General features: G+C 44.5%; 1 protein-coding gene and 1 non-coding gene across 4 annotated transcripts; both read right to left on the reverse strand.

The window, feature by feature from the left end:
• Positions 1–539: 539 nt before the first annotated feature.
• Positions 540–20,935, reverse strand: PPP1R8 (protein phosphatase 1 regulatory subunit 8). 3 transcript variants are annotated; one of them, XM_043995934.1, is made up of 7 exons: positions 20,782–20,935; positions 18,885–18,945; positions 11,468–11,621; positions 8,531–8,751; positions 5,629–5,773; positions 4,187–4,251; positions 540–3,652 (listed from the first exon to the last, which is right to left on the reverse strand). In XM_043995934.1, exons 1-7 carry the CDS (start codon positions 20,835–20,837, stop codon positions 3,299–3,301), a joined length of 1,056 nt encoding a protein of 351 aa, XP_043851869.1. In that variant the 5' UTR covers positions 20,838–20,935; the 3' UTR covers positions 540–3,298. The 3 variants fall into 3 exon arrangements, with proteins under 3 accessions (XP_043851869.1, XP_043851871.1, XP_043851870.1); XM_043995936.1 differs by lacking the exon at positions 18,885–18,945 and having other exon boundaries at positions 20,782–20,874; XM_043995935.1 differs by lacking the exon at positions 11,468–11,621 and having other exon boundaries at positions 20,782–20,853.
• LOC122752395 lies at positions 16,193–16,359 on the reverse strand. The gene has a single exon (XR_006356142.1).
• Positions 20,936–21,434: the final 499 nt, after the last annotated feature.

A 21,434-nucleotide genomic window follows, 5' to 3' on the forward strand; every position in this document is an offset into this window, starting at 1 on the left:
GAATAAATGATCTTGAATTGAACTGAAGGTCTGGCCTACATACAATTTCTCCTGAGCCATGACTTGCTTATTCCATCTTCCAAACTCTCCCACACAAAGTGGCCAAATCGATTCCTGCCCACCTTGAGGCGCAACTCCAAAGGAGTATCCTTGCAATGCAGGAGGCAGCCACTTCCTAATCCAGCCATCCCTGGGACGTGGTCAAGCTTATTTAAAATTAAGTGGGGAATTTTACCTTTAAAAAGGCAGGGGGGTCTATGAATGACCATATCTCTCTGCTCCAGGCTGAACAATAGAATTTTGCACAAAGCAGTCTGAATCTGAACAGCTAACGGCATGGTTCCATTATCCCAAGGCAACATGCCCGGCCCGTGCTGAGAGTGCCCGGGCTGGGCAGTGGAGATGCCACCGTGGGCCCCTGGGTGCTGTGATATAGAATGAGGCACCTCCTCCTCCAGTTGGGTTCCTGAAATGGACAGAACGAGAGCAAAGAGGGAATACGTTAGGTTTGCCCCCCATACAGAAGGGAATGCCACATGTGTATCTCTCACAAGTTTTATTACCATTAAGGCACAGACCAGGAGGTTTGCTGGATAGTGCCCACCTCATCAGGAACAGAATACAAAAAGCCAAAAAATTCTGCTTTGAATACAACACACATGCAGCTTAAAAAAGGAAAAAAAAAAAAAACCCCACTTGCCCAGTCCTCAAAATTCTTTTTATAATTATTAGCTGGACAAGAAAATCCGTTATCACCCAAAACACATTTTTGAGGCTCTGGACTCATATAGCCTATAGATTTTAAAAATTGCTACAGATCAATCATGTGTGTGTAACACACACACACACACACACACACACACACACACACACTCACTCACACACGGCAAAAATATTGTCCTGACATCAAGTTACTTGTCCTGTGACTGTGAAGCGAGGGGTGGATATCAACAAATTAGAGGCACTTTTCAGGGGGCGGGAGGGGCAGAGGAATGTCTTGGACTTCCAAATAGTGGACATCTGGGTTCCTCCTGCTGCTTTCAATTCAAGGGAAAAGAAAGCTGCCTGAGGCTATGAGAGAGCTGGTCAGCAGGGAGACTTGGAGGAAATCAGATCTTCAGAGAACTTGAATCACCTACCAGAAAATGCTTTTCATTTCAGGCAAACATGGTACCCCCACCCCTGGTTCAATTTATGAAGTTAAAAAAGTAAAATAGAAACAAAAAACCAAACCAAGCCCACAGTCCTGTGGTTGCTGACCCACGCACAGAATGCAGTCTATTCTGGGTTTCTGTTAACAATAGAATCTCCTGTAATTAATTAAAAGGGAATGCTATCCCTGCCAACTATGGGAAGCCAAAGTCACATGAGTCTCTGCACTCAGGAAGTATCCATGAGACCCCAAATGACCTGAGTTGAATGCACTTTTCCATCAATAAACTGATGATGGGATCCAGTAAATCTAGCCTGTTCAGCTACTTGGACTGAGGGGGTGGGGGGCCTACCTAAAACCACTCTCCTCGGTGTCCAGGAGGAGGTTCTTACCAATGGCTCTTTGAGGTGGGGGGGAGGGAAGGCCCATTCTCTAGATCAGTTACTCTAAAAGTGGCAAGTGATGAGGCTTTCCCCACTCCCACCAATGGTTCATTCCTCTATAACCTATCCAATCTATTCCATATTAAAATTAGATCCCAGAATACCAAGAGATACAAGTTTAATTAAAAAGCTATTACCTTTATTGAACTGCAAAACTCCACTAGCTTAACCTTTGGCTTCAGTCTGTTCCACCCACCACACCACCTCAAAAACATGTGTAATTGGTCCCAGGAGGTGGGAGTGCTGCTTGAGGGGCTGGGAGGCAGCTTTTCACAAACCATTCTCACTAATGGAAAAACAACACCAAGCACACATCCTTGGGTGGGCAGGGCTACAGCAGCTTTCTCTCCATGATGAAGGTCAGTACATGCTAACCTATTTTACAACCATCAGCTCCAGCTGGGGAACCTACATAGCTAATTAGAATTTCCACCTTCATCAGGAATCTTCATTTGCAGCACCAAAATGGGAACAGATCAGTGCATTCTGGGATGGAAAACACTTCCTAACCATGTGGGAGTAGGTGATGGGGACTGAAACATTAACCCAGCCCAAATGGCAAAAAGTCGCATTTAATTTACAATGTAGTCAAGGTTACAGGTAAAAAGCTACACAGAAAGTGTGGAAAAAAGTCTATTTCACAAATGTACAAACCTCTGTCCAAAAGCTCACGTCGATGTTTTCTACACCCTCTGCCTCCTGTATGTGTAGGTCAAGACCAGCCTCAGAGCTCTGAGCTACCAAGGACTCACATTCCCAGGGAGGGGAAAAGCTGTTGAATCTAGCCATAAAGTCCTCCTTCTCAAGAGATGGTCAGTCACTTGCCAAATAAAATCATTTAATGTTCAATTTAAACTACCCTAAACAGGCTCATAGCCTTTAAAAAATCATCTTCCTAACATATTTTGAGAGGAGGAATAAAGCATTAAGAAAACAGTACCCTGGAATCAAATGAGAAACATTTGCAAATGGAGTGCTGATGTTTTATAAGAAAACACAGGTAAAATTAAAACCATGCCGTAACCCCAACCTACAGACCTGTATCTAACTATTCTCATCCCACCAGCAAAGGCAGAAGGGAAAAGGCCTGACTAACTACAGGACTTCAACTTGACCTGGGGAAAAGCTCTGAGTTTAAATCTAGATAAGGTTCCCGTGAAGAACTCTAGAACCCTCCTCTGACCAGTCTATAATCCATGAGACCCCTACTGTCATAGGGAAAATTCATTAAAATCAAAACTATCTGGGAATTTCAAGTACAGCAAATACAAATCGGGTCACATGACCTACATCATCAGTAACATTAGCAGCTTTCCTGCTATACGGCCATCCAACTCATCTTGAACTTTCGGAGATGAGGGCCTGGTGTTCATTACAAATGATATCTATAGAACTTCAAATTTAAAAAGAAAAAAAATGATCCTAGAAGGGAGGTCAAAGGGCCTGGAGAAAAGGTGGCTGGGCAGTTTAGCTCAAAGGATGCATGAAATAAATTTCTATACATAGAAAGCGTTCTGAAGACAGATCTTTAACGGGATATCTTAACCCCAGCCCCAGCCCCAGTCTTAAAATTACATGGTTAGGACACCAAGAGACATTCTGAAAGACGATACTGCACACACGGAAAGGTTTTTTTCCTCAGTTCATTAGCCCCCCAAACCACCCTTCCACCCATCCCCACCCCACCCCAGGACCAAAAATATCAAATCAATAAGGAGGGTGTGGGCTTCTTGCCAGGCCAAGCCTCCTTTGCATATTTCTTCTTCTTGGGTTCGTTCACAGCTTCAGGGTTGTAGACCGCAGGGTTGGGTGCAGGATTCATGTTCACTGCTGATGGCACCACAGGGGTCAAGTCCACCTCAGGAGCGAGGTTCGGGTAGGGCATGGGGAGGCCGCCAATGAGTGCAGTCCCATGGATGCCATGGGACTGAGAGCCTGCCTCACTGTGGGTAGGGGGCAGACCCCCATACAATCCTCCACTGAATGGAAAGTTCTGCATGCGCCTGCTCACCGACTCCTCCAGACTGAGGGAACCAGGGCCCTCTACACGTTTCTTCTGGGATTTGCAAAGAAAGAAAGAAAAAAAAAGGAGAAAGGTAAAGCAAAAGAACAGAAAGACCTTTAGCTTCAGTCAAATTCTATGACAGCCCTGAGGGTACAGATACAAGACAATCCCCCAGCTTCCCTCTTCTACCTATAACACTGTCTTAGGCTCAGACTCAGAAGGACTTTGAATGTCAACCAGTCCAACCACCCAGATAATAGAGAGGGAAGAGGCCAAGAAATGAAAGGTAACCTTGGAAAAGAAAATTTAAAACAGGGCCCATCAAATGCCTTTCTTGTATTCACATCCACAAGGGACAGCACCAAGCTGCCTAGAGCATTATGTAGCCCAGCCAGATAGAAACCAAGGAATTACCAGGAAACTGGAAAATGGAGACTGACAGAAAGAACCCACTGTTATAATTAACTGTGGATTCACATGGAAGAAAGGGTTTTTAAAAACAAGACCAAAAAACAAACACACACCCCATAAATAAATAAATAAATGAAACAAGGCCACACCCACAGTTAATGGCATGGGATATACCTTAACTGGGACCACTGCAGTCTGTACCATGTTTCTGAATCTGCCAACAGAAGGATCCACATCCTCTGCAAAGGGAAATGAGGACAAGGTGAGACTGATGCTTAAGTGGAAAGAATGCAGACAGACCCTCCAGAAAGTTCTTCCTGTGACACTAACTGCCCTTCTGCAACATCATGTTTTTGTACAACTAATCTGTGATATTAGGTGCATATGTCTGCAAGAACAAGCCTACTCAAAGCCTTCTCCCCAGCATCTGCCACCCAAGTGGACAAAAAGACAAGAGATTAGTGCTTTGTCTTTTGACTTGAATTCCTTTAACTTATAATGCAGAGGCCACATTTTGCCAAGAGACCTGAAATCTCTAAGGGCTCAATGAACTATGTTGTGCAACAGACAGGGGATGACTAGCCCCAGCTCTGCCACTTGTGAAAGCAATTAAGTCACAATCCTTCTCCTGGCCTCTCTCATACTCAGGAGGGAACAGACTGGCTAAAAGGACTAAGAATACTAACAGTGTGAAGAAGGGCAGCATAGATGATGCCTTGCCTGTCCAAATAGATGCAGCCCTTAAAAAAAAGTTCATAAAATGAATTCCTAAATCCCAAGTCCTATTTTAAAACGACTGTGCACCGAACCCTTTCGTGAAGTAAGGAATCTCTCTGTTATATGAATAGAGTGCTAAACTTGGAATTAGGAGACCTGAGTTGGGATCCCAGCTCTGCTATTTGTTAGCTATCAACTTGGTCATAAAATAAACCACTGGTTAGGCTGAGGACAAAAATTGGATCGCCCTGTTTCATGAAGCCCAACCAGGAGGATCAAAGCTTGGAACAGAAATAACAATTATTGAGTACTTTATGTAAACTATGGCTTGTCTGAGTCTCTCAAAAGCATTCTGAAGCAGGTCATGTAAATTTTATCATTCCCACTTTACAGATAAAGAAACTGAGGGGCAGCTAGGTGGCGCAGTGGATAAAGCACTGGCCCTGGATTCAGGAGTACCTGAGTTCAAATCCAGCCTCAGACACTTGACACTTACTAGCTGTGTGACCCTGGGCAAGTCACTTAACCCCCATTGCCCCACCAAAAAAAAAAAAAAAAAGAATGTTTAAAAAAAAAAAGGGGCAGCTAGATGGTGCAGTGGATAGAGCACCGGCCCTGGATTCAGGAGGACCTGAGTTCAAATCCGGCCTCAGACACTTAACACTTACTAGCTGTGTGACCCTGGGCAAGTCACTTAACCCCAATTGCCTCACCAAAAAAAAAAAAAAAAAAACTGAGGCTCAGAGAGGAAGACGCCAAGGTTAGCAAGTAGTAGAGCCAAGATTTGAACCCAGGTTTCTAACTCCAATCCCAGCTTTCTCTCCATCAGAGACAACTTTTGTTTGGTTCTCTGAAGGGACAACCTTCTTAGGGAACCAGAACTGAGAACACACACTCACCCGGATTGATGATCTCATCGTCTTCACTGAATGTTACCCTAGAGTTCTTCCGTTTCCGCTTTGGTCTCTGGATGTCCAAATTCCCTTCCTCAATGGTGAGAGTGGAAATCCGTTTGTTATGGGCTGTGTTGAACTCTGTCAAGTTCTAAGGATGGGTTCACAGAGGAGACAGGGAGTCAGTGTACCTACAGATAAAGGTTTCAGGGCAGGGCAACAAGATAAGAGTATCAGGACTAGGAGAGCCTTTGAAAATTCATCTTGTCCTTTCTAGACAGATGGGGATCTATGTGGTTAAAAATCTCAATCTCCTTTGATCATATGTTAATGCATCTATTGATTTTTATTTGTCAGGATATGGGAACTCCCCTGTGCCTAGTGGAACAGAGATCATCAAAATGAAGTGAGAAAGCAGGGGCAAATACTACTTGGGCTGAATTATTTGTCTGAAAAAGCAATTAAGTTTAATCCTTTATGTTGAAAGTTAAAGGGATCACGATAACAGGCTAAGGGAGGCGGCTGGATGCAGTGAGATTGGGGCAGCTCCAAAGAACTTAGTTTTAAAAGCAAAAAGGAAAAACCGCAAAAAATGAGGAGCCCCTTTTCCCCATGACCAGAGAATACGTACTTCACTTTTGGCCCTGAGATTTTGCTCCCCTTATCTGTGGCCCATGGATCCACCTATCTCAACAACTGACTATCTTCAGCACAGTTACTTGCTGTATCTTCTGCTGGACTTACTCCAATCTGCAATGCAGCCTTGGATGCTCCAATTTCTGGAGCCCAGTCCTTGGAGGCTGCTTGGCTGCACAGTGATTCCCTAACATTTCATTAAGAGTTGGAGAGGAGGATGATATTCATGGGGAAAAGGCAGGAGGGCAAATAGGAGACAGTAAGAGGCAGAGGAGTTCTGGGCTTCAGAATCATCAAACCTAAAGCCCTCATTAGGCCCAAGTGTCAGTGACCTGCCCAAAGTCACAGTGTCAAAGCTGGACTAATCCAGGTCTCCCGACTCCCTGGGTTCTCTCTGCTACACCAATCTCTCCTTTTTGGCAACACTGAAATGATACACTTCTCTCTCATTTACAAATCTATACATATACTTATGTACAGGTATACATGTGTCTAAAATAATCACATACACTTGAACCTATGACACACAGGCACTGTCTAAAATCACACACACACACACACACACACACACACACACACACACACATGCATATAATCACCATATTCTAGAGAGCAAATCAAAGAGTTTGATTTTAAGATTGTGAGTCTGTGCCAGAGAAATGAAAAAACTGGTGTCGTGAAAAGAACTCTGGGCATCAGGAGACATAGTTTCACTATGGATCCATGCAGCTGGGGCTCTGGGTCTGGGGCTCTGTCTGTGAATATGTACGGATGCATGTAGACACACACACACACTCACACTTACATGACCCCATTTGCAATATCAGCCCACATACAGATTCGGAGCTTTAAAGACAACATAAAATTTATTGTAGGAAAAGAAAAAAACCTTTGAGTTCGAGAACACATAAATGAGTTTGCAAAAGCTATCCTACCAATTCTTTTCAAGGGTCATTGTTGGCTGACTCAGCAGTTTAAACTTAACGTAGGGCAGCATGGAGGCTATGGAGGCCTGGAAAAGCAGCAGGCTGATCATGGACTGAAAAAGAAGCAGAACTCAGAGAGCCAAACGGATACCCATCAGATAGGAAGAGCACCCGAGTAAGGGCTCCACTGTTGGGCTGGATTCTCTACAAGGGATTCTGGGAGCAATATGGTAGAAACATGCAAGATGGGAAGTCCTGCAGTAACTATGGTGTAAGGAGCACCCACACAAATAAGATCACAGATCCAGCAAAGTATCAGAGGAGCACAAGAGTTAAATTAAAAATGTGAAATTCTGACTAAATTAAGAGTTTTATCAACAAGAAGACTTTTTATTTGTTAGCGCTAATCAAATCAGTCTGAGAAATTATAAGTTTTGATTTTAAAAAGCAAAGGATCAAATGCAATTGTGCACATAGCAGGGTGATAATTATGCAGAAAGGTGACCTGTTTCCATTTTAAAAAGCAACCCAAGGTGGTGAGCAATAAAGTACCACAGCATGGAGTACTGGACTTGAATTTGGGAAGGCCTAGGTTCCAATCCCTCTTCAGATATTCAGGAGCGCAATGACCAGGGGCCAATCACTGAACCACCTGTAGCCTCAGTTTCCCCCAACTGTAAAATGTGCAAAATAATACCTACAGCACCTACCTTGAGGGCCATACAAAAAAAGCATGTAATCATTCTTTGCAAATTAAAGTGTCCTATAAAATGTCAGTTCATATTAAGGTGCATCAGCAGCAGACCCACGGGAAGCAGCTTCCAGGACAGGCAGACTGTACTGCTCTAGAAATGGCTTCCTCCTGTGGGCAGCAAGGCCCAGAAAACCAGAGTGAGTCCTGTGGTAACATCCTGAGAGTGTCTAAGCTGTGCAGTGTACACAAAGAAATAGCTTAATCAATAGGCTACCGATTCTATTCTCTCTTTAAGCAGGAGCTAGAGGAGAGTGACAAACACCTGTAACTCAAAGTCTAGTGCGGTCTATGAGCCCATGAAGGAGACAAAGCAAGGGAGATAAGATGTCAGGGGACAGAGGAGCTTAGAGGAGCTTAGCACCCTTACCAAATTATCTCTCCATTTCTGGGTGTGATGAAGTAAGCCTGCATCACAATGCCCACCCAGCAACAATGCTGATGTATATTATGGGACTCTAAGCGTCTGTTTGAAGCTGATTCTTTGGTTCTCCCAAGCGGAGAACTGCAAATTACAAGAACAGAAGATGTCTCTGTCTGCATCATTTACATTCCACACACCAGTCCAAAATATCAAACAATACCACAGAATTACATCAAGCTCAGTCTCCTCTTCTGGGAGGCCCAGTAAGCCCTTGAGTTCATCATCCTCTCCGCCCATTTTCTCATCTCCTTTCACCGCTGATGGCAATGTCTGAGGCTTCTCACGAAGAGTGTATGCCCGGGTAGATGCACCAAATGAGACTGTGGAGTCAATGGGGATCTGCTGTGGCTTGTGAGGCTCCAATCGAATGTGACCCAAGAATGTGCCGTGTGCTGGGAAAGATCAGAAAGGCAGGCATGAGGAATGAGACAATGTATGGCTATCCTATTCCCTGGGTTTGGAGTGGGAGAAGTTTTTCCATGACTCTCAATCCCAAATTGCAGTGACCTCCCAGCTCATAAAACACTTTCACCTACATTCTCTCATTTGAGCCTCACAACAGGATAGGAGGTGGGCAATTCTTATTCTCACGTTACAGATGAGGTCGAGAGAGACTAAGTAACTAGCCCACGGTCACAACGCCAGGAACTGTCAGAGCTGGGACTTCCTGACCATAAGTCTCCTGTCCCCTACCCATCACATCAAGTGATGAGCTCAGAAGACAATTGACCTATAAGCAATGACTACATACACAGGATTTCTTGTAGCTTTATGGTTGCAATAAGGTTTCTCTGGTCAGAAAATTCATGCTTCTCTGGGCTGACACTCATACAATCCTCAGCCTGGATACCCCCTTCTTTTGACTTTTATAAATCCTGGTTTCCTTTCCTGAACTTTGAACATTTCCTGCTCATTCTCTATAAAGATTCAAATTTGGGGCAGCTAGGTAGCACAGTGGATAAAGCACCGGCCCTGGATTCAGGAGTACCTGAGTTCAAATCTGGCCTCAGACACTTGACACTTACTAGCTGTGTGACCCTGGACAAGTCACTTAACCCCCAGTGCCCAGCAAAAAAAAAGAAAAAAAGAAAAAGAAGATTCAAATTCAGCTGCCCCGGCATTCAGAATGCTGCTCTGCTACCAAGCTGCCCTGGTCCAGTCTAGGGTGAAGCAGAAATGTTTTAGCTCTTTTACCACAACATACAACAATGCAATGGTTATGAAATGGCCAGTCTAGACTTGTAGACCGAGTTTCCCTAAAACAGAATAAGACAGGGGCAGCTAGGTGGCGCAATGGATAAAGCACCGGCCCTGGATTCAGGAGGCCCTGAATTAAAATCCAGCCTCAGACACTTGACACTTACTAACTGTGTGACCTTGGGCATGTCACTCAATCCTCATTGCCCCACAAACAAACAAACCCCTAAAAAAAACCCAGAATAAGACCTGGCTAAAAGAATGAGAGTTCCGGGACCACCCATATCCCCTCCCAAGATTTTTCCACTTGGGCTCCACCAAAATGGGGCTCAGAGACTGGCATACATATGAGTGAACAGAAAGAGGACTGTGGGAGATTTGGCTCTCCTAAGGGCAATGCCAATGCTGTCATGTGTCAGTCATGGTGAACCAAGGGGCTGCATAAGCCTTCTAAAGCAAGACCTCATGCAATGAACATATGTGGGAAATGAACAAGCTAAAACTTCAGATGCATTGAAGTGACTCTCAATCTGTATATAAATTATTTGTGGCCAAGTTTTTAATTCAGTTTTGGTTCCCAACAGTCACTCAGCATATGTTAAGGCTGCCCTTTATTGCTATTAGTTGTCATGTGCTCTGGGCAGAAATGAAAATTTTCAGATTCACTGGGACAACTAGGTGGCTGAATGGATAGAGCACCAGGCATGGAGTCAGGATGACTTGAGTTCAAATCTGCCCTCAGGCACTTATAGCTGTGTGACCCTGGGCAAGTCACTTAATCTCTGTTTGCTTCAGTTTCTTTATCTGTAAAATGGAGATTATAATAGTACTTACTACTCCTGCAAGGGTTGTTGTGAAGGTAAGATGAAATAACAACTGCAAGGCGCTTAGCACAGTGCTTAGCACATAGTAGGAGCTATATAAATGTTAGCTATTATTGGTCCAAATAGGCTACATTACTAAAATGAGATCTCTTCAAAAGGATAGTATGAAAGGGGAGAAATGTGTGTGTACTGAGAAATGTGTATATACACAGTATGCACATACACATGAAAGAAAAAGGGGTGGGGAAAGAAGAGAGAGGGGGGAGGGGGCGGGGTCTATACTAACACAACAAGTGATTATACTCAAATTTTACACAAGCCAGATTCAGGAATAAAAGTGTAACACTTATTTGGATTAGTCACAAAGCAATTTTAACATCTAAACAATAAGGAAGGTGAATTTTCTGCAATAAAAACATCTGAATTACATTCCAAAGTCCTACATTGCCCTCTGAAACGGTTCCCTCTCTCACTAGTACATTCTCTGCACAGTGCCATAACCTGTCTGTCCACTGTTATTTGACAATAATATTACTATGCTCTAACCAGAGCCCCCTGCTCTGTGTTTTGGCTGATCACCTCAAGACACCAGTTGACAAACTTTGTTAGTGCTCAAGCTCTCCCTCTGAATTTCAGGCCCATTTCAGAACACTACTTCCCCGCCATGTTTTCACAAGAGCAGTCACTGATATTGGGTAGGATGGGCCCATGACTAAGCATTCTGCCCAAGCGAGGATCTCTAAGTTTCTATTTCTCTATAAATCCTGGGCTCCAGAAGGCAGCCTCTCCCCACCCCACCAGCAGAGCCTGGTCTTGGAGAGGCTCCCTCTCCCTCTGCACTCCTCCTGCCTTCTCTGAAGGAGAGGGAGAGGAACCTTGCCCTTATTCTTGCTCTCTCCCCCAGTCTCCATCATCAGTTATTTCAGGGGAAGAAGATGGCTACAATGCCTGGAAAAGAGCAGGCGACAGTTGTTATGTTTGCAAAACGGAATGAAATCTCTTAATTTCCCATTTAATCAGCAGCAAAGCATTATTTAAAAACCGAGAAGAAGTCCGAAGTAGTTTTACATGAAGCAAAGTTACTTACTACTGTTGAGATCTATTAGGAAAACTCTCTTCAGATGCTTGTGGTAGACCAAGGCAGCATGGACTCGGGAGCAAGATTGGTGATCAATTGTAAAATCACATAGATCAGGGTTTCTCCCAAACAGGTAATACTTCTTTTCATCAATGATCAGTTTCTAAGGTTGAGTACCAAATAAACAACATTACTTCATCTTGCATTGACAGCTTTCCCCCAAAGCTTTCCAAACAATCTAAAGATGTTCAATTAGTTAAGTCATCTTCTGTGGACTGACAGTTCTTTGACAAAGACAAAAATATTTTTCAAGACTATTAGGATGAGAATTTCAGAAACTTTTGATAACATGAATTCATTACATTTCATAGTGCTTCTCCTAAATAGAGATCATATGGCAAATTCAGGAATAAAGTTCAATTTGTTTCTCCCACTCATAGAATCTCAGATTTGGAAGGGACCCCAGAGGACAGCGAACCCAACCCACATGAGCAGGGATCTTGTCCAGAACAACATCTCAGGATAAGTGGGGGTCCAGCTTTCACTTGAAGACTTACAACAACTGGAATTGAATCTGCTTCTGAGGTAACCCATTCCGCTTTTGAACAGTTAATTAGTACACAGTTTTCCCCTATGTTGAGTGGAAATTTGCCTCTCTAGAACTTCTAAACTCACCGCTCCTACTTCTGTACTTTGGAGTCAAGCAAAACAAGTCATCCCTATTCCACATGATGGTCCATCAGATGTTTTAAAAGAGGAACCATGACTCCCCTCTGTAGGTTTCCTATTCTCCAGGCCAAAGAGCTACAATTTCTTCAATCCTTCAATCATGCCACCATCTCCAGGCTTCTCCCACACTGGCTGACTTTTTCTGAATATACGCCATTCTGACAAGTGTCCTCCCAAGCAGCTAATGCTTTCCCCCTCTCCAAACCCCCTGGTCTAAATACATGTTGTCTCCCGGTTAGAACGTCTAATCCTTAAGTGTGGGGAAAACTTAGCTTTGTCTTTGTATCAGCAGGTCCCAGAGCACAGCAGCTGCTCACTGCTGAATTGTCACTCTATGAGGAGGGCAGGAGGCAAGACCATCAGCTCCCTCATTCTCTTTTTAAGTTAACACCTTTTCTATCCTCCCTCACTCCACCTCCACCACAAAACAATGATATCTAAAAACTAAACTTTTCATACTGCCTAATTTCAAGCTAAAAGCTGAAAAGGAAAAGTACAGGGCATAACTAAAGCAATGAGACTGACTGACTTGAACACATTCATTCTGATCTGCCTGTCCAAACCAGTGCTCTTCATCACAATAGTCACCCTGGGAAACCACATGCTTCTTCCACACCAGGCTGCTTGCTCAAAGCACTCAGGGAACAAATCCTATTTAAGAATCGAAGCACAGGCTCAATCCTACAGGCTCACAGCTTTGACTCTGACCCAAACCAGTAGCCTCCAATGTGACTGTCCATCTTATTCACTGGATAAGGCTCTGTATGACTTCTGACAGGATTCACCTTCAAAGGACAAATATTTGCCAACCCTGAGGATGCACAGAAGAGCATACCACAGGTTCTGAAGACAGCTGCCAAAAGTAAACACAGCTCCACAAAAGAGGAAAGGAGGCTGCATGTGGCCTCTCCCAAGGCACTCTGGAGGATGAGCCTCACACCTGCAAAACAGGGCTGTTCTGGGTTTCTTTTTAAAATCAAGCTCCTTTTAAACTCAACTTAATTTATATTATTTTTTTGGGTGAGGCAATTGGGGTTAAGTCACTTGCCCAAGGTCACACAGCTAGTTAAGTGTCAAGTGTCTGAGGCTGGATTTGAACTCAGGTCCTCCTGACTCCAGGGCCGGTGCTCTATTCACTGTGCTACCAAGCTGCCCCAACTTAATTTTTTAAAACAAATTATTTCCTAGATCAAAGTTTCTTAAACTGTGCGTCGCGACCCCATATGAGGTTGTGTAATTGAATGTGGTGGTCACGAAAAATTTGGCAACAGTTAAAGGTTATATATACCTATTTTATAGACCTATATGCCTGGGGTCAAATAAAAATTTCTTAGGCAAAAAGGAGTCATGAGTGGAAAAAGTTTAAGAAGCCCTTCACTAGATAAAGTTGAATAATAGGGAAGGATGGCCCAGAAATGGCATTGCTGAGAATCAGGAAATCCTCAGTTACTGTATCCACATAAGGCTACCACTTTCCTGGGTGCCTCAGTTTTTCTATTACAAAAATAGAGATAAATGACTTGGAAGAAACAATCGACTACATTGAGATCATAACATTTTCATTAATTTATTAACATCAAAACAGAGGTGTTTCCAATAAGCTCTAAAGCTCTATTGGAAACAGATGGCCAGGCCCAGTGCAGTGGGGCAGGAGTATCAAACTCAAAAAGAAACAGGGCCACTAAAAAGCACAAAAGGATCCCTGCAGAAGCATAAGAAATCACACATTAACATTATCTATGTTTTACTGTATTTTCATTTATTTCATTAAATATTTCCCGAGTACTTTTAAATTTGTTCCTACATGTCTGACACCTCTGTCATGGGTCATGGTATTTTCATTATTCAAACTCACTGACCATAAACTAATTTACTTTGGGCTCAGCTTAAATGAGTTCACATTAACCTGGATATGTGGTACTACTCTATACACACACACACACACACACACACACACACACACACACACTCTCTCTCTCTCTCTCTCTCTCTCTCTCTCTCTGTTCAATAGTTGTTGCTCATGGGGTGACTTCCACTTTGAGGGGCTTTAAACCAATGAAAATTAAAAAGGGTCTAAAAGCTCAATCAGGGCCTGTTACCTGCAAGTCTCAAAGAAGCTAGGTGTGAGCCACTCAGTCACTGAGCTAGATGGAACATGTGCCCTCCTTTCTCCTTTCCCAGCTTCAGTATTGTACATCTAAAAATTAGTTTTAGATGCTCTCATTTTACAGTTGAGGAAACTGAGTAGCAGAGAGTTCCAGTGACTTGCCCAAGGTTATACAGTGGGTCATGAAGTAACCAAGCCAGGCTGTGAGCCCATGTCCTCTGACTCCAAACCCAGCTCACCCTTCAAAGCTGGCATTCCTCATTTCTACTCTTTGCCTCTCTTCTCCTTAGTGACCTTATCTACACCCATTCTTCAATTACTACCACTATGCAAATGACTCCCAAATTTGTATCTTCCCGTCGACCTTTCCCTAGGGCTTCTAGCTGAATCTTGTCGTCCAGCTGTACCAATGGAACCTTAAATACGGACATGTCTAGGAAGGAACTCATTCTCCCTTTAACCTGCTTTCTCCCCTTACCTTCTCCATTCTAGTTAATGGCACCACTATTTCCCCAGTATCCCAATGAGGTTGGCTTTAACTTTTCTTTCTCCCTTACCCCACACATCCTAGCAGGTGCCAAGTACTTCTACTTTCAAGATACAACTTGAAGAAAGGGACAAACCATTTGTTAAATGCCTACTATGTATCATGCACCGGCAAAGCACTCAGTGCTTTATAAATATCTCATCTGATCACAACTTGGAGAGAGGTGCTATTATTATCCCCACTTTACAGATGAGGAAACTGAGGCAGAGATGTTTTGTTACTTCCCCGGCATCACATAGCTAGTAAGAGTCTGAGGTGGGATTTGAACTCAGGTCTTCCTGATTCAGAGGCCCAGTGTTCTATCTATGGTGCTACTTAATTGCCCTCTGGTTCTGAAGCCTTTCTAGTCTCCCACATTCATCTCACAAACATCTTAGTTACATTCTTATTTTCTTTTTATGTAGTCTATAATAACAATCTTTTAACTATCCATCCTAACAGCATCCTTTCCCTTCTCCATTCCAACCTTCACACTGCTTCCCAAGTAATCTTCCCAATGTATTGTTATGGTCAAGTCACTCCTTACCCAAAAACCTTCAGGGGTCCCCTAGTTGCTACCACATCAAAAATAAATAAACTCCAGATGCCGGGATCTGAGGCCCTCTACACTGATTCCAACCCACCTTTCTGTCTGCATCTCATTCTAACCTTCACATATTCTCAATCCAGTCAAATTGGTCTCCCTGTCTTCCACTCTGGCCCGCATGCTGACCCTGTGGCCCATGCTGAAAGCAGATTCTCTTTCCATCTTTGTTGCAACCCCCCCCCCTTCCTCTAAGGCCCAACCCAACTGTCCCAAGCAGAGCTCTTTCTTCCCAGACCCCTGTACTCCTCATGACTCAGGGGAAGGTGATTGCCCTCCTCAAACCATTCAGCATTCCATCTCAACCTCCTCTTTGCATTTCCCTCCCCCTCCCTTATTTGTATCCATGTGTCCCATCACTCCCACCAAGATATAACTTATCTATCCTCATCAACTTGGGCAAAGTAAATGCTTTAAATAGAAGTCTGTTCTTTTGAATTTGTTGAAATTCTGAGACAGGCTGGTTACAAAGTGTAAAGAATATAACAACAGCTACCCAGGCCAAATTTCTCATAGCATTCTCCACTCATGTTTTCTTAATATAGACTGTGGATTTATGATGGCAAATTGCCATCCTGAGAATGACATCAGATAAAGGGAGGCTCACAGGGTCTGATAGGACCCACTCTGCGGCTCATCAGTGTCCTTGCTTCACAGTGTTACACCCACTTCTCAGACTATGGGATGATCTTACACCTGAATTCATTTCAAGCAGTCTGGTCTTCTGGTTTCCAATCTAGTCATTATTCTCAGTCTGGCTATCACCGGGACTGTACCTTTGAGTTATAACCCAGAGTGCTCACCTCAACATGCTGGGCTTAAAAGACTCATGGCTTACTTTAATATTGCACTTATAAAACCCAGCTATCACAAGACACATCCCAACCTTCTGGAGCAGCTCAGGATACAGATAGCTTGGTTAGTATCAAGTGCTTGATAATTCCATAGAGATAAGACTCCTCCTGGTCCGTCGCTAATAAAAATGACAAAAAGACACTCTTAGGATTGTGACTTGCCAGATATGTCTCACCCAGTCATCTTAAAGAGATTTCATTCTAGGAACCACTAGCCAATCTTACAAATGATGCCTACTTGTCTTCTTCCCACCTACATTCCTAATAGAGACGTTGGTTGAATTCTAATCAAGTCAAGAATTTATTAAAAGCCTAATATGTGCCAGGCACTGTGCTAAGAGATTTAAGGGGGGGGGGAGGCAAAATCCTGTCCTTGACCTCAGGGAGCTCACAGTCGAATGGGGGAGACAAAATGCAAACAACTACATACAAACAAGACATGAATAGGATATACTGGGAGTCATCTCAGAGGGAGGGCACCCAAATCAAGGAAGCCTGGGAAAGGCTTCTTGTAGAAGGTGGGACTTTAGCTGAGGCTGACAGCAGTCAGAGAAGTCAGAGGTGGAGATGAGGAGGGAGAGCCAGTAAAAACCCTTGAAGTCAGGAGATGGCGTGTCCTTTGTGAGGAACATTTACCAAGCTCCTGCTATGGGCCAAGTATGGTGCTAAGCATTAGGGATAAAAAGATAAAAGATAGTCCCTGTCCCCATGAGTTCACAGTCTATGGGGAAGACAACAAGCAAACAAGTATGTACAAAACAAGATGCAACAGGAGAAACTGGAGATGATCTCAGAAGGAAGGCACAGCAATGAAGAGGGGCTGGAGGTTTTAGCAGGGACTGGAAGCCAGGAGGGGAGATGAGGAAGGAAACAAGTCCAGACACATGAGGACAGTCAGGAGTGTATTAGCTCAGGAACAGTAAAGGAAGCTGGTGTCATGGGATTGCAGAATACATGGATGCATGTGTATGTATGTGTACATGCATCTGTGTGTGCATGTGTACATGTGTGGTAAGAGAGGAGTTGCAGGTGACGAAGGGCTTGGAACACCAAACAGAAGATGTTCTATTTGATCCTGGAGGTGATGGGGGGAGGGTGTCAATGGAGATTATTAACTAGGGGGTGATACAGTTAGAATTGGGCTTTAGGAAGATCTCCTGGACAGCTATGGGGAGGATGGATCAGAGCTGGAAGAGCTTTGAGGCAGCGAGATCAACCAGAAGGCCATTGCATTTGTAACCAAACTTCTCTCCTAAGAAACCTTCAGCAAAGACTACTGGGGATTTCTGGAATGCTTTATTAGAAAGTGCTTCATATACATTTCAACCCAGTTATTCCAGGTTAATCTTCCACTAAACTTCCCAGGTGTCTCTTATCATGTCTCAGAGGTGCCTTGTGTTCCTGGAAAGCTATGCCACCAAAACGCAAGGTCTGGCCAATTAAATCAAGCTTGAAGACCTTTGGGTACGGAATGGCAATGGATTCCTCTCTCTCTCTCACTAGAAGCTCAGCCTAGCTAAGTCTCAGAAGTTCAGCAACAGGAGGCTGACTACCAGGGGATGGTTTGGGGTTGTTTTGGACTTGGAGCTTCATGAATGGTTTGTCTACAGAAGTGCGGAAGGGCTGTGATCTGCACTGGTGAGCTGCTGAAACCACAGATTCACAGATCTTCTGAGGCAGCATGCCTTGCAATAATCTCAACAGGAGGGTCTTACCAGTTCTACTTCAAAAAGCAGAACCTATGACAAAAGGGACTGGCCTGAGATCATACTGAATTTTTATGCAGAACAAAGCCAGGCCTTCACTTCAATTCATACTATAATACAGTGTAGTCCAACGGGGACCAAGAACAACAAACTCTATCAGGAGGATCCTTCATACCAGGAGCTCATAGCAGGCCACTTGTCAAGCAGACAACAGGACAGTACAATGCCTAATGTGCAACAAGCAAAGGGAAATTATAATTCAATAATATTGCCTGGACTAAAAACCTTTCATCTATCTCCTTACACTACTTTAGCAACTCTTATCTTATCTCTTGACAATGAATACATCGAAGCTCTTTTTAAAAGTTCCATCTGGATTCTGGTTAGTGACCCTTAGCCTCCAATTATGAATTCCTTCGGACAAAGTCATCATAAAGTCGTCATTCCCATTCCTCTTTTAGAAGTGTGGTTCCTTATTACCTGTGTCCAATCCTTTAAGCAAAACTCAGGGACAATTCTTATAGACTCCTCTTTCTCGTGCTCTATATTCCATGTGATTTGTTCATCTAATTAATTCCCAGTACATTCCACACATCCTATGCTGCTTCCCAGAAAGAGAGACAGAAGCTTCTTATAGGTCCTTTGCCTACATCCTTTTCTTAGAGTTCAAAGGTCCATGACCTATTAAAAACTTCACTGGGAAGCTGGAGGAGCTAACATACACCTCAGTGTCTCTATGAGATCCACATGGTTCAATGTGTTAGATCATTAAGTGCTTTTAATGGAAAAAATTGGGAATTTAAAATAGCATTACTGGAAAACAAAGCACAGGAGTGGGGGTGGGAAGTGACTCATGCTTTCCCATGTTGGAAAAAAAACGCATGATATGGATTTTCATACCTCAATTAACTTGTCTCCTTTGACTACATCCAGATGTAAACCAGGTGGGGGTTTACCTGCCCTAGAAAATAAAAAGAAAAACACCTTCAGGATGAGTACAATGAATGCTATTTACAGACATTGAGTGTCGGAGCTCTCCAACCAGCCTATAATTAGTTCATGTTCAAGTAGAAATGCCATCTCCTTTGCTGTTATTACAGCTCCTTTCCACTTTCAATGCTGTACTTCTCCAGTGATTCCACTGCTCTAAAACAGACTTCAGTTAAGCAATATTTAGAACAGCAGGAAAGAAACCTATATTTTAAAACCATATGTCTACCTTGCAGGGCAGGCCTATAAAGACAGCATGCCTCCGCCACCATGATCAGGGAATCTGGGCTTGATTCTAAGGTCTGCCATTTATGATCTGAACAGGCAGAATAAGCTAAGAGGTATCTGGGGCCGAAGCTATGAAGTAACATGTCAGGAAACCTCAAAGTTGGCCATATCACAGTACAAGTAGAGTCTAGTGACTTGGATCTTGAGTTCTGAGACAAAAACAAATGCTGCCCAGTTTGGAGTCATAGGTGACCTTGGCATTGGAACCCCCTACTTCCTGCCTTGACATTCTTTGAGGACAAATACACACACAAGAGTATCAGCTGGATGCTCCTGTCAGGTAGTATTTTCTCTATATTATCCACATAGTCTCAACCAATGGTCGTCTCAACCTTGAATTCGCAGCCGGTAAGATCATGTCAGTGAGAGACGCTGGGGATGATCTTACAAACAAGAGTCAGAAAAGGGATCACACTGTGCCCAAACCCTTCTACTCTTTCATTTCATTTTTTGTGAAAGCCTCAGTGAAAAAATGCAACCTTATCAATATCTATCTAACCCATTAACATCCCTCTAACTCACAGTAGTAACAATATAGTCATCTCATGACCTGGAGCACATCCTCTCTAGCACACACAATGAAAGAAGATGGAATGGACGATCTACGCTGGACAAGTTCAACCCACTTTGTGTCACTACCTTGACTGGATGAATGTAGTGCCAACGGTCTGCGAATGGAGGGAGTGTGCTCTCCTCTAGAGGAATCCCTGGATTTGGGGTCTGTGGATTCTGGACACCAGTGTCAACTCTGCCACCAAGGCTACAGCCTCAGGCAAATGGGTCTGTATCCCTGGGCTTCGGTTAAAGGCGGGGGATGGACTCTAAGGTTTATCTCCAAAGTTTCTTCAAATCCCACCAATTCTGACATTTTATAATCTCTGGTAGTGAGTGCCCTTGCGCTGGGCTTGTCTCCTTCCCCCTTTGGCCATCCCTAAGGTGCCAGCAAAGAACAGGGCTGGGCTACCAGCAGAAGGCACTGGGGCCCTTCCGAGACATTCTCCAGCTTTGGTGGGGGGAGGGAGGGAGGATACTGAAAGACCCACATCCAGGGGGCCCCCTTGGAGGCCAGACCTTTTCCAGGCTTCCCGTCCACCCGGGCAATAGCCCTCGGGCACTAAGGGGAAGGTGCTTGCGATTTCTCTCCTCCTCTGATCCGTCTGTCCGTCCGTCCGTCCGTCCGTCCGCGTCTCTCTATAGTCAGGGCTGGCCCCTCTCTGCCTGTCTCTGGTGTCTCGGACCAAAGGGGTTGGGGGGCGGAGAGGCAGGAGGGAAGGAAGGGACCCCTCCCCCCCTCTGTCGTCTCCCCCAAGCCCCCCAGCGGCCTCAAGCCCGACCCCCGGGGCCCCGGGTCGGCCCCGTGAGGGGAGAGGAGGAGAGACGGAAGCAAGGATGGAGGATGGAGGCCGCCTCCTTTCCCCGTTCCTCACACGCCCGCCCGGCCCAGGCCCTGAGGCCGGATCGCCATGACCCAGAGACACCCCCGCCCCCAGCCCGGCCCGCCCCGGATCCCGGAGCTCACCAAGTCGGGCAGTCGAACAGCGGGAGACTGGAGCCTGAGTTCGCGGCTGCCGCCATCTTGCGTCTCCCCCTCCCATTTGGAGAACCCAAAGCATGCCGGGAAGTGGGAGGACTGAACTGGGGAGGGGAGGCAAGGAGAGGGATCCCAGCAGCCCATGCGCGCCCCTACACCCTCTCCCTCCGAAACAGACTCGCTACCTTGAAGACCTAATAGCGAGGTCTCCGAGAGCGCATGCGCCGTTTTGCCCCGCCCTTCACGTCTGCCTGTGGGACTGGCCGATAGAGCCGTGTTCCAGACTTTTGGACCAGTAAAGAACTTCCGTTCTTGGAGCCTCAGTTTACAGTTAACTAAAGACTGACTAGATGATCTCTGATATCCTGGGTTCTACCTCCCTCTCCTTACCCTCGCTCCTCCCCCCCACCCCGGCTCTGACATCCTCTGTTCTAAGGGCCTTCCCAGTTGACATTCTATGTTCTTAAGGGCCCTTCAAGCTCTGATATCCTGGGTTCTAAGGGCCATTTCAGCTCTGAAAGTCTGTGTTCTGTGGATTTATTTTATATCCTGCAACTTTGTTAAAGTTCTTAATTGTTTCAAGCAGTTTTTTAGTTGATTCTCTAGGATTCTCTTAAGTATACCATCATATCTACAAAGAG

The sequence above is a fragment of the Dromiciops gliroides genome, chromosome 3, assembly GCF_019393635.1.
Source record: "Dromiciops gliroides isolate mDroGli1 chromosome 3, mDroGli1.pri, whole genome shotgun sequence".
NCBI lineage: Eukaryota > Metazoa > Chordata > Mammalia > Microbiotheria > Microbiotheriidae > Dromiciops > Dromiciops gliroides.